This window comes from Ranitomeya variabilis, chromosome 4, assembly GCF_051348905.1.
Source record: "Ranitomeya variabilis isolate aRanVar5 chromosome 4, aRanVar5.hap1, whole genome shotgun sequence".
In the NCBI taxonomy this organism is placed as follows: domain Eukaryota; kingdom Metazoa; phylum Chordata; class Amphibia; order Anura; family Dendrobatidae; genus Ranitomeya; species Ranitomeya variabilis.
In genome coordinates, this window is record NC_135235.1 from 413,916,587 (window position 1) to 413,932,833 (window position 16,247).

The window sequence follows — 16,247 nt, forward strand, 5'->3', positions numbered from 1 at the left end:
ATGTATACTTTACATCAGCACAATTTTGTAAACAAATTTTTTTTTTTAGGAAGTTATAAGGGTTAAAAGTTGACCAGCGATTTCTCATTTTTACAACAAAATTTACAAAACCATTTTTTTTTATGGACCACATTCCATTTAAAGTCACTTTGAGGGGTGTACATGACAGAAAATACCCAAAAGTGACACCATTCTAAAAACTGCACCTTTCAAGGTGCTCAAAACAACATTCAAGAAGTTTATTAACCTTTTATGTGCTACACAGGAACTGAAGCAATGCGGAAGGAAAGAATTAACATTTAACTTTTTGTACAAACATTTTACTTCAGAACAAAATTTTTTTATTTTCACAAGTGTAGAAAGAGAAAATTAACCACAAAATTTGTTGTACAATTTGTCCTGAGTACGCCGATACACCATATGTGGGGGTAAACCACTGTTTGGGCGCACGGCAGAGCTCGGAAGGGAAGGAGCGCCGTTTGACTTTTTCAATGCAGAATTGGCTGAAATTGAGATCGGACGCCATGTCGCGTTTGGAGAGCCCCTGATGTGCCTAAACAGTGGAAACCCCCACAAGGGACACAATTTTGGAAATTAAACCCCTTAAGTAACTTATCTAGATGTGTGGTGAGCACTTTGAACCCCCAAGTGCTTCACAGAAGTTTATAACGCAGAGCCGTGAAAATAAATAATCATTTTGTTTTCCACAAAAATTATTTTTAGCCCGCAATTTTTTATTTTCACAAGGGTAACAGGAGAAATTGGACCCCAAACGTTGTTGTCTAGTTTGTCCTTAGTACGCTGGTACCCCATATGTGGGAGAAAACTACTGTTTGGGCACACGTTGGGGCTCGGAAGAGAAGTAGTGACATTTTTGAATGCAGACTTTGATGGAATGGTCTGCGGGCATCATGTTGCGTTTGCAGAGCCCTTGGGGTCCCTACACAGTATAAACCCTCATAAGTGACCCCATTTTGGAAACTAGACACCCCACAGAGCTTGTCTTGAACTCCCAAGTGCTTCACAGAAGTTTATAACGCAGAGCCGTGAAAATAAAAAATCACTTTTTTTTCCAAAAAAATGATTTTTTTAGCCCACATTTTTATTTTCCCAAGGGTAACAGGAGTAGTTGGACCCCAAAAGTTGTTGTCCAATTTGTTCTGAGTATGCTGATGCCCCATATGTGGGGGTAAGCTACTGTTTGGGTGCACGGCAGAGCTCAGAATGGAGGGAGCACCATTTCACTTTTTCAATGCAAAATTGTCTGGATTCAATGGTGGCACCATGTCACTTTTGGAGAACCCCTGATGTATCTAAACAGTGGTAACCCCCCAATTCTAACTACAACCCTAACCCCAACAGAACCCTAATCCCAACCCAAACCATAACCCTAATATCTTTCCCAACCTTAATCTCAACCCTAACCAGAGCTCGGAAGGGAAGCAGCGCCGTTTGACTTTTTCAATGCAGAATTGGCTGAAATTGAGATCGGACGCCATGTCGTATTTGAAAAGCGCCTGATGTGCCTAAACAGTGGAAACCCCCCAATTCTAACTACAACCCTAACCCCAACACAACCCTAATCCCAAACCATAACCCTAATAACATCCCCAACCCTAACCATAACCACGACCCTAACCCCAACACACCGCTAATCCTAATCCCAACCCTAATCATTACCCTAATCCCAACCCTAACCACAAACCTAATCCCAACCCTCATCCAAACCCTAACCCTAATCCCAACCTTAACCCTTATCCCAACCGGAACCTTTATCCTAATCCCAACTCTAACCCTAATTCCATCCCTAATCCCAACTCTAACCCTAATCCCAAACCTAACCCTAACTTTAGCCACAACCCTAACCCTAACTGTTTCCCAACTCACTTTAGCTCAACTCACTTTAGCCCAACTGTAACCCTAATGGGAAAATGGAAATAAATAGATATATTTTCTTTATTTTATTATTTTTCCCTAATTATGGGGGTGATAAAGGGGGGTTAATTTAATATTTTTTTATTTTGATCACTGTGATAGGGTCTATCACGGTGACCAAAATGAACCAAAAGGAAAAATCTCCCTATTGTTGCCCGATGCCGGCCGGCAGATTTCGACAGGCGTACTGCGCATGTGCCCGCCATTTTCCTCCCAGAAGAAGACGTGGGGGGACACAGGAGGATGAAAGCAGGCCCAGGCATACCGTGGGACACCGGGAGGTACAGGTGGGATCGGGGACCCTATTTCTCTCTTTTCTGATGTGCGATCACATCAGAGAAGAACGAAATTAAATGGCAAATTACACTTTTTTGTGGTCGCCGTTAATAACGGCGATCGCAACCTTGGGGTCAGTAAAAACCGACCCGAATCATGTTCTCTGTGGCCTCGGCTACTCCCAGCAGCCAAGACCCCGGAGAAATTCCGACTCTGGGGGGCACTATACACTTTTTCCACAGCACCATTAATTAATGGCGCTGTGGTTTAAGTACCCTTAACTACCGCTGTTAAAAGGCGTATTGGTGGTTAATCAGTGCCCATTTTTCAAATCTGACGTGTGTCACTTTATATGGTGATAACTTTGGAATTCTTCACAATCGATAATAGGAAACAAATGGAACTAACAAATTATTTTCAAAATTCTCTTGAATCCGACAATACCCTATAAATGGTTGTACACTACTGTCTTTGCACATGGCAAGTTAAGAAGAGAAGGTGTGCTGCTTAGCTATTTGAATGCAGATCTTGCTGGAATAGTTTGCAGACACAATGTATTGGGGGCACTGTTCATGGTCACCTGGCAGCTCAAAAGATGGCCACCATGAACAGGCTTTGCGCTATCTACTCCGTTTTCTAGATCCCACGGGTTACCTTACTCATCACCCTTTTACCCCTCTACAAGAATCTGTACTTACACAGAGACCCCTATGCTTTGGCCACGGTGTTACTTGCTGTTCTGTGGCATGAGATATCAAGAATAGTCAGATAGCTGAGTCAGAACCAGGAAAGCAGAGAAAATACAAAAATCAAAAGATGCAAGGGTAGTCAGTAAATGGGCCGGTGTTACAACAGCAAACAAATATACAGCTCTGGCAAAAATTAAGAGACCACTGCAAAATGTTTAGTTTGTCTGATTTTTCTCTTTATAGGTATATTTTTGAGTAAAATGTAAATTGTTCTTTTATTCTATAAACTTCTGACAACATGTCTCCGAATTTCCAAGCAATAAATTTTGTATTTTTTTCTGACAAAGAAAAATAATCAAAATGAAAAAAACCCCAGGTGTTTTCAGACCTCAAATAATGCAAATAAAACAATCTCATAATCATTTAGAAAGAACAATAATTATGTTTTAACTCAGGAAGAGTTCAGAAATCAATTTTTTAAGAAAAAACCATGATTTTTAATCACAGCTTTCATACGTCTTGGCATGCTTTCCACCAGTCTTTCACACTGCTTCTGGTGCAAATATTTGAGCAGTTCTTTCTTTGATGGCTTGTGACTATCCATCATCCTCTTGATTACATTCCAGAGCTTTTCAATGGGGTTCAGGCCTAGAGATTGGGCTGCCCATTTGATGTGGTAGTCTCTTTATTTTTGCCAGAGCTGTACAAGCCGGGAGCTGAGCATAGAGGTACTGAACCAGAGGAGAACAAGGCTGCTCCAGCAATATGCTTTGATCTTTAGTAGGGTGCGGTGCGGTCCAATTGGTGGAAGCAGGTAGCAGATTACTGCAGCTGGACAGCACACACCCATACTGCCAGACTGGATGGTACTACTGGCCCTAGCAACCCTAATCTTAATGGCTGGACAGAGACTGCACCGCCCGGAGCTTCTTGTTCCAACATCTCCTCCATTACCAACACTGCATGCAGAGTGAATAAGGCTCCTGGTGACAGAAGCAGACATCATAGGGGCAGGTCCCAGAGGAGATGGGACACACCATTAGCAGAAGCCCTGACAAAATATCAGAAAACCAGAGCAGTAGAAATCCCCATAAAGTGACTCTATTTTGGAAATTTTAAGTCTCAGTAAATTAATCTGTAGGAGTAGTGACTATTTTGAATCCACAACCACTTTCTGGAAATTACTACACAGCAGATATTGGAGAGTGAAAATTGCACATTTGCCATTTTATTGCCCAACATATAGCGCTCAGATTGTGCTCCAGGATGCACACCGTAAATTAAGTTGGTTCTTCTCCCTATAGTAATGCCAAATACATGGATGCTAACACTGCAAGACTCAGACGCGAGGGAAAGATTTGACTTTGGGGGAGCGGATATTGCTGGAATGATTTAAGGAAGCCATGTTTTCTATTAGACTGAATTGTCATTGTCTTGGTGAATAATTCAGTATTTTTGCATAACTTGCTATTTTTATGGATAGTTTCGGTAGAAATGTTCAAAAATATAAAATTCAAGGTTATTTTATTATAAAGTAATTATTTGTTTTATTTTTGGTAGGTGACTGCACCAGGAGATCAGAGGTACAACTGGCATCTTCACAGAAATCACATTTTGTTATGCACCAGAGAAGTCAGAGAGGGAAGAAGCCATTTTCATGTTCAGAATGTGGGAAATGTTTTACACAGAAATCAGATTTGGTTAAGCACCAGAGAACTCACACAGGGGAGAAGCCTTTTTCCTGTTCAGAATGTGGGAAATGTTTTACACAAAAATCACATTTTATTAATCACCAGAGAATTCACACAGGGGAGAAGCCTTTTTCATGTTCAGAATGTGGGAAATGTTTTAACCTGAAATCAGATTTGGTTAAGCACCAGAGAACTCACACAGGGGAGAAGCCTTTTTCATGTTCAGAATGTGGAAAACGTTTTATCCAGAAATCAGATTTGGTTAAGCACCAGAGAATTCACACAGGGGAGAAGCCTTTTTCATGTTCAAAATGTGGGAAATGTTTTAAACAGAAATCAGATTTGGTTAAGCACCAGAGAACTCACACAGGGGAGAAGCCTTTTTCCTGTTCAGAATGTGGGAAGTATTTTACACAGAAATCAGATTTGGTTAATCACCAGAGAACTCACACAGGAGAAAAGCCTTTTTCCTGTTCAGAATGTGGGAAATATTTTACACACAAATCAAATTTTGCTAAGCACCTGAGAATTCATATAGGAGAGAAGCCTTTTTCCTGTTCAGAATGTGGGAAATATTTTAATCAGAAGTCATATCTTGTTATACACCAAAGGAAACACACAGGGGAGAAGCCTTTTTCATGTTCAGAATGTGGGAAGTGTTTTACACAGAAATCAGATTTAGTTAAGCACCAGAGAACTCACACAGGGGAGAAGCCTTTTTCCTGTTCAGAATGTGGGAAATGTTTTACACGGAAATCCCATTTTGCTATGCACCATAGAAGTCACACAGGGGAGAAGCCTTTTTCATGTTCAGAATGTGGCAAATGTTTTATCCAGAAATCAGATTTGGTTAAGCACCAGAGAACTCACACAGGGAAGAAGTTTTTTTCTTGTTCAGAATGTGGGAAATGTTTTAACCAGAAAGCACATCTTGATAGCCACCAGAGAACCCACACAGAGGAGAAGCATTTTTCATGTTATTAATGTGGGAAATACTTTCCATGGAAATCAACTTTTAATAAACATCAGAATGTCATGATTCCTCTGCTATGTGTGTTTTTGGTGCATTGACTGACAGCTCAGTTGTCCAATCTGATGCTGATCTTCTTTCAGGTGTTTCCTATTCCAGGTGATTTCTCAACTACTTAGCTGAGCTGTCAGTTCCAGACCTATACCTTATGTAATATCTGCTCAGTGGTTTGCCTTGTTAACCTTTTTCTGCCTGACCTTGGACCTCATTCTAACCGTCCGTTTTCGAAGCCGCTTTGCTCTGATCTGCTATCTTCCTGGTATTTTGACATCAGACCGTGACCTGACTTCACTTTTGTCTTTTCCGTTTAGTTTACTATGTGCTCTCTTGGTATTTGACCCCGGTACGTTTTAGTACCCTGGCTCATGGCCTGTCCGGGAGTAGTGACTAGCATCACATTACGTCTGGCGTACGCTTTATTTCTCCCCGACCAATGGATCCAGTTCATACACTTTGTGATCAGGTGGCAAATCTGACCCAGATGGTCCAAGGTCTGGCCAGTGAGCATCAGAAGATAGAATCTTAACAGTCCCAGCTGCAAGATCAGTTTTCTAGTACTATGGGTGCCTCCCAAAGCGCTCTGCTACCGACTGTAGATATTGCTTCATTACCTTCTGATGAGCAGGTGGTCTCTCCCAAACCAGTAGTTGCACTACCTGATACATTTTTAGGGAAAAAAGACCAATTTAGGATATGCAGGGAGCGCTGTATAGTATTTTTTACCTTTCAATCCTGGTCTTCAGGGAATGAGTCCCAGCGGGTGGGAATAATTGTGCCTACTGTGAGGGGCCCTCAGACTTGGGCATTTTCTTTCTTCCTACTAGCCCCAGAATGGTCTATTGTTCATGCATTTTTGAACCCTTAGGGATAATCTGTGACAAATCAGAAATAATCCAGATTGCGGATGCAAGGATCATGAATCTTACACAAGGGGTCCGCACCGCTGAGGTTTATAGTTCCAAGTTCCGGCAGTGATCCACCGATGTGCTGTAGAATGATGCAGCTCCTATGTGCCAGTTCTGCGGAGGCCTCTCAGATACTTGGAGGGAGTTTTGTACTCGTTTGGGGATCCTTCTGGCATTCTCTACATCATTTCACCCACAGTCAAATGGGCAAGCTGATCATGTTATCCAAAATCTTGAGACTTATCTTAGGTGATTTGTGTCTGAGAATCAGGAGGATTGGGTTTCTTACTTACCTCTAGCTGAATTTGCGTTAAATAATCATTGTCACGAGTCTACTGGTAAGTCTCCAATCTTCGGCGCATACCGGTTTCATCCTCAGTTAAGCTCATTTAATAGGAATCATTAGGAATACCTGAGGAAGAACGGTTTTCATCATCAATTACGTCTACATGGCAAGGGGTTCTTGATAATTTGAGAAAGATGGGGTCAAAATATGAGAGTGTGGCCGATCAGAGACGTATGGGGGGTCCAAACCTGTGTTTTGGTGACTTGGTGTGGTTGTCCTCGAGGAACATTAAGTTGAAGGTTCTCTCTTGGAAACTTGGTCCCAGGTTTATCGGTCCTTATAACATTGTGGCATTCGTCAATTATGTAGCATTGCTTTGTCGTCCAGCTTTAGGATTCATAATGTATTTTATCGATCTCTACTCAAAAAATACATTGCGTCCTGTACCATCACCGCTACCGCCATCTTTGGTCATTGTGGATGGAAACTTCAAATAGCTAAGATCGTTTATTCTTGCTTAGTTCGTCGGTCGCTTCAGTATCTGGTACACTGTAATGGTTACGGTCCTGAAGAAAGGCTGTGGGAACCAGCATCTGATGGTCATGTAGCTATGTTGATCTGGTCTTTTCACTTGGCAGACCCTGATAAACCCAGTTCTGAGGTTACGGAGGTCCCTCTTTGAAGGTGGGGTACTGTCACGGGTTTACCGTGACAGAGAGTAGCCAGAAAACCACAGCTTCTGATGTCTCCTACTCCTGCACTGATTAGAAACCCTTCACCTTCATATTAAATGGTGCAGGTTTCTTTTAGCAGTGCAAGGGTTAATTTGCTCAGTTGAGAGCTCTTGGTAGCTTTCCTGCATTAAGGCTCTCAACTGTTTACTGTTAGCCACTACCCTCTTCTATATATTCGGTACCCTTGCAAGCAGTCAGTGCGAGAGCTAGCTTCATCCTGCATGGTTTAGGAGATGGTGCTTTGTTGTTGTTTGAGAAGGCATTTTGTGGATTTATCTAAGACTGTTGCAAGGTTTTGATTGTGTGCTAATCCCCTTCTTCTCCTACTTTGGTTTTTCCCCATCCTCCACTCCCTGGTGTTTGTGTGAGTATATTTGTATGATTGGTATTTCATGTATCCTTGTTTGTATTACCTTGTTAGTCTGGTTGGTGTATTATGGTACACAACTACTCCCCTCTTCCCTGGGTGGGGGAAGGGTACAGACTGAGTGCATGTTCTGGAACTAAGGTAAGGTACATGGCCTCAGTGTCTGAACCATCAAAAGTAATCCTTGGAACAGGAAAAGCTAGGGTGCCCCTAGTGTTGGGGACAGGGAAGGAACCCCTGGTCCCGGAATACTCAACAACAGAGTTGTGACACACAAACTCTGCTGTGCCCTCCTGTTCTTTAGGAGAAACGCGAATCTAGTCGCCGGCCATTTTGGAAGTTTAGGTCCGAGTTACTGTCTAATAATTCTTTGTTTAGGGCTATCTTTGTACCCACAGGCACCCCTAGGGACTGTGGTGTCAGGAAATCTAGTTTGTAAATGAACCGGTAGGAAGTTTTTTTTTTTTTTTTAGTGTCTAACCTATTAATTAAAAAGTGAGTTGGTACACAGGCATAACCTAAACGCTGCCTCTTGCTATTACAGACTATATCAGATGATGGTGCTGAATGTTGTGACGTGCTGAGTAAGGTTTCACACATTTTTGCAAAGCTAACCCTACCTTTTCAGCTGCGTTAGGGACTTTCTCCTCCCCCTATGTCTTGTGCTTCCACTGAGCCCCGCTGTCAGGTGAGGATGCCATCAGTAGTGTGTCTATCAGCGTGTGCTTGTATTCCCACATTTAAGTATCACACTCCAGTGACAGAAATAAGGATGGCATGTTGTGGTTGTAGTGGGGATACAGCAGGGTGGCCAAACAGCAATCAGCACTTTTAACAATCCCGGCAACTCGATGGTCATTGCTCGGTCACAGCAGCATGTATTGCCTAATGTGTGCCATGTTGCCGAGAGGCAATGACAAGCTGTCCTTGGTGGGAGGTGTGTGTATTGTCTGTGCCCTATCGTCTGTATCCCCTCAGCGACGCTCCAGTGATGCTAGGGAGCTGCTTTGAGTGTCACCCTTCTCTGTACACAATTGTGCCTCATCTTCCATCTCCTTCTACTCATCCTCCAAAACTGTCTCCTGGCTGGACTGTTGTGTACCTAGCCAACGTTGGTACAGCAACCCATCCTGAAAGACTTGTGGCCTGATAAAGTTGTGCATGGTCCCTTTTCCTCCTCTTCCACCTGTGCCCCCATCTCATCCATCATCATTTGAAGCTTTGTTTTTCTAGGAGGCAGAGAAGTTGGATAGTAATGCTAAGGATGATGGCATCATCAGTGCAGGCCATGTTGGTAGAGTCCTCAAAGCTGCGCAACACGACACACGTCTTGCAAAAAAGGCCACTCATTGGTCGTGAAGTGGTGATGTTCTGCAGAGCAAGTCACCCGTGCGTGCTGCATCTCAAACTACAGTATTGCCTAATGCTGCATGCACAGTCTTTCCAGCATGTGCGAGTTCCACCTTGTGGGTGCGTGACATATGATGCTGTGAGTGGGAAGGCAGAAGTGAAGCTGCAGTGCAAACAGGCGAGCAGCAGCAGGGTGAGAACACGAAAAGCATGCATTGACAGCCCTCACTTTCTGACCGGATGAGGAGACGGTCTAGGAGGTGGAGTAGGAGGAGGAGGCAGAATGAACAGACAGCTGAGTTAATAGCTAGGGGACGGCCACGGTGTGCAGTAGGAGCCAACTTAATGGATAGGGGTCAGACTCAGTGCTTTATAGCAGCTGACATAATAGCTAGGGGCTGGCCGCCGTGCTCAGTAGCAGCCAACTTAATAGCAAGCCTTTGCACCGATTCCTCTTTTGCTGTGCAGCTGGGGCAGTCTGACCACCACCTCTTCCTCTGAACTGCCTACATAACTCTGAGGGTGTGGACTCCATGTGGAATCTAGCATCATCACACCTCTCGTCTGTCCTTAACCCTGCTGCACTTCTAATCCACTTCTGTTCTTGCTACTCCTCCACTTCTCCCCTCTGCAAATCCCTTCATTGTCTCCCAGTTCTACAATTTATCCACTTTAAGCAAGCTACTAACACTAACCTACGAAGCCATCCATAATCTGTCTCCTCCACATATCTCTGAACTACTCTCACGATATCTCATACCATGTAATCTCTGTTCCTTCCAAGACCTCCTTTTCTCCTCCACAATCGTACATTCTTCATTCAATCGCCTGAAAGACTTGTCTCAAGTATCCCACATCCTGTAGAATTCTGTGGCCCAACACATCCGATTATCCCCTACATTCTGAAATTTCAAGTGGATCTTGAAAACCCATGTCTTCAGGACAGCTTACTGCTTGCAATGACCAGCTTATTACTCTGCAAGACCTATCATCTGAACAAATCCCAATGGAAAAAGAAAAAAAGAATCAATCTGATGGCCTCAAAGTAAAAAATCCTTATTTCTATCCAATACAGACCAGAGTGGATTGTATGGAGGATTTCCAAGAAATGATAGAAAGAGATTTGAGAAAATTAAAAGAAGAATGTGGTCAAAAAATATTTACCAAAAGATCCAATCTGACATTTAATCAGAAAAAAGCTCTCCAAGAATTAAGACATGAAGAATGTTGTGATAAAAAGGATGACAAAGGAGGAATGATTGTCATTTTAAATGAAGTAGATTACATCACTAAAGTGGAAGAACACCTTGCAGATTACAACACATATGAAAAACTTAACAGCAATCCTACTAAGGAATACAATTTAAAGATTAGTAAAATGATTGACGAAGGCTTAAGTTTGGGTGTTTTACATAAAAAACAAGCAGAGTATTTCTATGTACCATTTCCTATTTTACCAACACTATTTGGACTTCCCAAAGTCCATAAGGGTAATGGCATACCACCCGTTAGACCCATAGTTTCAGCGGTCGGATCTATGACTGAACAAATGTGTGAGTGGTTGGATTGATTATTGCAACCGTTAGTAAGAAGGACGCCAGGTTACATCAAGGACTCTAGAGAAGTACTAAGAACTTTCTCCAGAAAAACATGGCAAGAAGGCTTTTCGTGGCTCTGTTGTGATGTAATTTCACTTTACACGAGCATACCACATGATGTTGCCATGAGAGCCTTAGAGTTTCATCTGAATAATTATAATCTTTATTCACAGGATCTGATACAGTATATATTGCAAGTGACATTTTTCTTACTTAAGCATAATGTTTTTTTCATTTAATAAGACAATTTACAGACAAAGGACTGGAGTTCCTATGTGAGCTAAGTACTCCCCATCGCTTGCAAACCTGACTATGGCTTTTTGGGAATCTGTGTACATTTATTCTGTTGATAACCCGTTTCTTGATTATTTGTTCTGTTATCGCAGATACATCGACGACACCCTCATTATTTGGGGGGGCGATGTGTCTGCCATACCTGAATTCATGGAATATGTTAATGGTAATGATTTTGGTATTAAGTTTACGTACAGGCACAACAAAAAGTGTATATCGTTTTTTGATCTGGAATTGGAGGGTGAGTGCGGTAAATTTATTCACAGTAAAACGCATATTAAACCCATGAGTGGAAATACGGTTCTACACGCCAAGAGTAGTCACCCACCCCACACAATTAAATGCATTCCGGTGGGAAAATTCACCAGACTCAAGAGAAACTGCAGCAAAGCAATAGATAGAGAAAGAGAATTTGACAATTTGGAAATACAACTTGATAAGTGCAGTTATCCTAAATGGTGTTTAAAAAGAGCCCGAAATATGGTAGATAAAAAAGATAGAGAAAATTTATTAAAATCCAATCTTAAATCTAAAAAAAAGTAGGGCAGTTAAACAAAATAAACCGTATGTTTGCCTTCAGTATAGTTCCCATTTTAATGAGATTAAATCCATTATACAGAAGCGGCTACCAATTTTAGAACAGGATGACATTTTGTCAAATATACTAAATGATGGCATAAATATAGTAGCCAGAAGAGCTCCAACCATAGGGGACTTTATTTCTCCAAGCCAATATACATCCAAATCTAGATCCAATACATGGTTGGAATGCAAAGGCTTCTATAAATGCGGCACTATCACATGTAGCACATGTGCATCAAGCCAATTAGGCAATACATTCACTAATTATGACAACTCTAAAAGCTATAAAATTAGAGACTTCATTAATTGCCACTCTAAAAACGTGGTATATAAGATCAATTGTACACAGTGTAAAGTTTCATATGTGGGATGTACCACCAGAAAGCTCAAAACGAGAATCTCAGAACACATAAGAGACACAAGTAATTTCTATTGTGGTAATAGAAATGTATCTATGGTTGCCAAACATTTTGCTACTTGCCACGGAGGTAACATTGCAGCGATGTCTGTTCAGGGCATAGAACTGGTTAAATGCTCAAATCGTGGTGGGGATATCAAAAGACGCCTCCTAACCAGGGAAGCGTATTGGATATACACTTTACAAACGAGATCACTGTTAGGTTTAAATAAGAAAAATGAAATATTATCATTATTGTTAAACGGTTTTTATTTATCAATACTTAGTTTTATTGTGAGATGGTTATATAGTAGGACCTGCGACTTTTCAGTCATGTGATTGTGAAACTCACAGTGATTGGTTTCTTAGTACTATGAATACTGGCAATGTTCATATGCTGTTAGACATGATTAAGATCACATAGATCGAAACGCGTTGTCTATCCTCATGACTGCATCCACCTTTGAGCAAGGATTTTAATCATGCTATATTTATATGCACCAATAAAGAATTTCAAGATTTTAAGGAGCTGGAGTACACATCTTTTCCTCATCTTCCAATGACCCTGCTGACACCTCACCAACACCAGAGCCGCTATAGCCCCTGAACCTAGTGTTCCCTTCCCCATTATCCCGTAGAGTGTAAGGCCACAAGGGTAGGGTCCTGTCCCCTATGTACCTGTCTGACTGTGAGTTCATTGTAATTTCTTTTTATGCTTTTTATGTAACCTCTCTTCATGTACAGCACCATAGAATCAATGGTGCTCTAAAAAAATGACAAATAATCTTCTGCATTATGTTCCACCCAGTCCTTACCCCTGCCCACCTTGCCAGACAACATACAGCGGAAAGATGCAGCAGTTGGCACCTGTGTTTCATCATCATCATCATCAGAGATGCCACTGACCGTTTGCACTACCCCCTCCCACATACTCATACTCCAAGAGAACAAGTGGTTGGGCATTAGTGCACTCATTTTCTTCCAGTTGTTGGGCAGGTCCAGGTGGATGGCCCGTGGAACCATAGCCAGTAGAGTCATCAAAAAGCAGAAGTGACTGCTGCATGACTTGGTGCTCAGACTGTTAGCCTGATTTACAAGTGGGTGAGATGGAAGACAGATGCCCATGGGCAGCAGATGCAAAATCTGCACTTTCAGCAGGGAACCGGGTGGAAGACCAAGCAAAGGAACTGAAGGCACTCTCTGCCAACCAGTCTAAAACCACCTCTACCTGTTCTGGCCTCACTTTTTGCCCAACGATACTCCTGCCTTCAAAATTACACAAAATGCAGTGATGCCTGCGTGCATTAGAGGACGGTGTATCATTTGGGCACATAGCAGGCAGGACTGTGGAGTCAATAATCCAAACTTATGATTCCTCAATTTCCCTGACTCCCGACTACACGACTCTTGACACCACAACACTGCTTCCCTACTGAGCATGTACATAAAGGGCAGCAGAGATTCATCTAAACTAAAAGCCTAAATCTTTACATCAGGAATAGAACAGGCATTTATAGTACATTTCATAACTTTCACAAATTTCTCAAAAATTTACAGCACATCCTGCAGTGAACTACTGTACCCAATTAGATATTTTAGGAGTCGGACATGATCCATTTTACACCGACTCCACCAAAATGGACAGACTCAGACTCCACAGCCCTGATAGCAGGCACAGATCTACCACATCCTCTCTCTCTTCAGTAGACACACCACCACCAGCAGAAACACGGCCACGTACCCTATTTGATGCTCACCTCATTGTTTTCAACCAAAAAAGGGCAAAGTACTACATGGCCTGTATAGACAAAGACAGTGGCCAGCATATTATATCACTGCCTGTCTTCAGAGCACACCCCCAACAAAAACAAAACCAGTGTTGGTTACCTCCTCAGCCTACGCCAGGTCCACCTACATCTTAACCCCTTTACCTCCAAGGGTGGTTTGCACCTTAATGACCGAGCCAATTTTTACAATTCTGAGCACTGTCCCTTTATGAGGTTATAACTCTGGAACGCTTCAACGGATCTTGGCGATTCTGACACTGTTTTCTCGTGACATATTGTACTTCATGATAGTGGTAAAATTTCTTTGATATAACTTGCGTTTATTTGTGCAAAAAAACGGAAATTTGGCAAAAATTTTCAAAATTTCGCAATTTTCCAACTTTGAATTTTTATGCCCTTAAATCACAGAGATATGTCACACAAAATACTTAATAGGTAACATTTCCCACATGTCTACTTTACATCAGCACAATTTAGGAACCAAAATTTTTTTTTGTTAGGGAGTTATAAGGGTTAAAAGTTGACCAGCAATTTCTCATTTTTACAACACCATTTTTTTTCAGGGACCACATCTGATTTTAAGTCATTTTGAGGGGTCTATATGATAGAAAATACCCAAGTGTGACACCATTCTAAAAACTGCACCCCTCAAGGTGCTCAAAACCACATTCAAGAAATTTATTAACCCTTCAGGTGTTTCACAGGAATTTTTGGAATGTTTAAATAAAAATTAACATGTACATTTTTTTTACACAAAATTTATTTCAGCTCCAATTTTTGTTTTATTTTACCAAGGGTAACAGGAGAAAATGGACCCCAAAAGTTGTTGTACAATTTGTGCTGAGTATGCTGATACCCCATATGTGGGGGTAAACCACTGTTTGGGCGCACCGCAGAGCTCGGAAGGGAAGGAGCGCCATTTGACTTTTCAATGCAAAATTGACTGGAATTGAGATGGAACGCCATGTTGCGTTTGGAGAGCCCCTGATGTGCCTAAACATTGAAACCCCCCACAAGTGACACCATTTTGGAAAGTAGACCCCTTAAGGAACTTATCTAGATGTGTGGTGAGCACTTTGACCCACCAAGTGCTTCACAGAAGTTTATAATGCAGAGCCGTAAAAATAATCATATTTTTTCACAAAAATTATCTTTTCGCCCCCAATTTTATATTTTCCCAAGGGTAAGAGAAGAAATTAGACCACAAAAGTTGTTGTGCAATTTGTCCTGAGTACGCCGATACCCCATATGTGGGGGTAAACCACTGTTTGGGCGCATAGCAGAGCTCGGAAGGGAAGGAGCGCCATTTGACTTTTCAATGCAAAATTGACTGGAATTAAGATGGGACGCCATGTCGTGTTTGGAGAGCCCCTGATGTGCCTAAACATTAAACCCCCCCCACAAGTGACACCATTTTGGAAAGTAGACCCCCTAAGGAACTTATCTAGATGTGTTTTGAGAGCTTTGATCCCCCAAGTGTTTCACTACAGTTTATAACGCAAAGCCGTGAAAATAAAAATTCTTTTTTTTTTTCACAAAAATGATTTTTTAGCCCCAAGTTTTGTATTATCACAAGGGTAACAGGATAAATTGGACCCCAAATGTTGTTGTCCAATTTGTCCTGAGTACGCTGATACCCCATATGTGGGGGGGAACCCCTGTTTGGGCGCATGGCAGAGCTCGAGAGGGAAGGAGTGCCATTTGGAATGCAGACTTAGATGGATTGGTCTGCAGGCGTCACGTTGCATTTCCAAAGCCCCTGATGTACCCAAACAGTAGAAACCCCTCACAAGTGACCCCATATTGGAAACTAGACCTCCCAAGGAACTTATCTAGATGTGTTGTGAGAACTTTGAACCCCCAAGTGTTTCACTACAGTTTACAACGCAGAGCCGTGAAAATAAAAAATCTTTTTTTCCCACAAAATTGATTTTTAGCCCCCCAAATTTATATTTCCCCAAGGGTAACAAGAGAACTTGGACCCCAAAAGTTATTGTCCAATTTGTCCCGAGTACGCTGATGCCCCATATGTTGGGGTAAACCCCTGTTTGGGCACACGGGAAAGCTCGGAAGGGAAGGAGCACTGTTTTACTTTTTCAATGCAGAATTGGCTGGAATTGAGATCGGACGCCATGTCGCGTTTGGAGAGCCCCTGATGTGCCTAAACAGTGGAAACTCCCCAATTCTAACTGAAACCCTAATCCAAACACACCCCTAACCCTAATCCCAACGGTAACCCTAACCACACCTTTAACCCTGACACACCCCTAACTCTAATCCCAACCCTAATCCCAACCGTAAATGTAATCCAAACCCTAACCCTAAC

At 42.0% G+C, this 16,247-nt stretch overlaps 1 protein-coding gene across 2 annotated transcripts in view; it reads left to right on the top strand.

Moving 5' to 3' along the window:
* The window catches only part of LOC143765033 (uncharacterized), a 38,182-nt gene extending 32,552 nt beyond the window's left edge, over nt 1-5,630 (top strand). For both annotated transcript variants that reach the window (XM_077251269.1, XM_077251271.1), the window contains one exon: nt 4,461-5,630. In XM_077251269.1, coding sequence (XP_077107384.1) covers nt 4,461-5,575 — 1,115 coding nt within the window. In that variant the 3' untranslated portion in view covers nt 5,576-5,630. The remainder of the gene's footprint in view (nt 1-4,460) is intronic.
* Nucleotides 5,631-16,247: the final 10,617 nt, after the last annotated feature.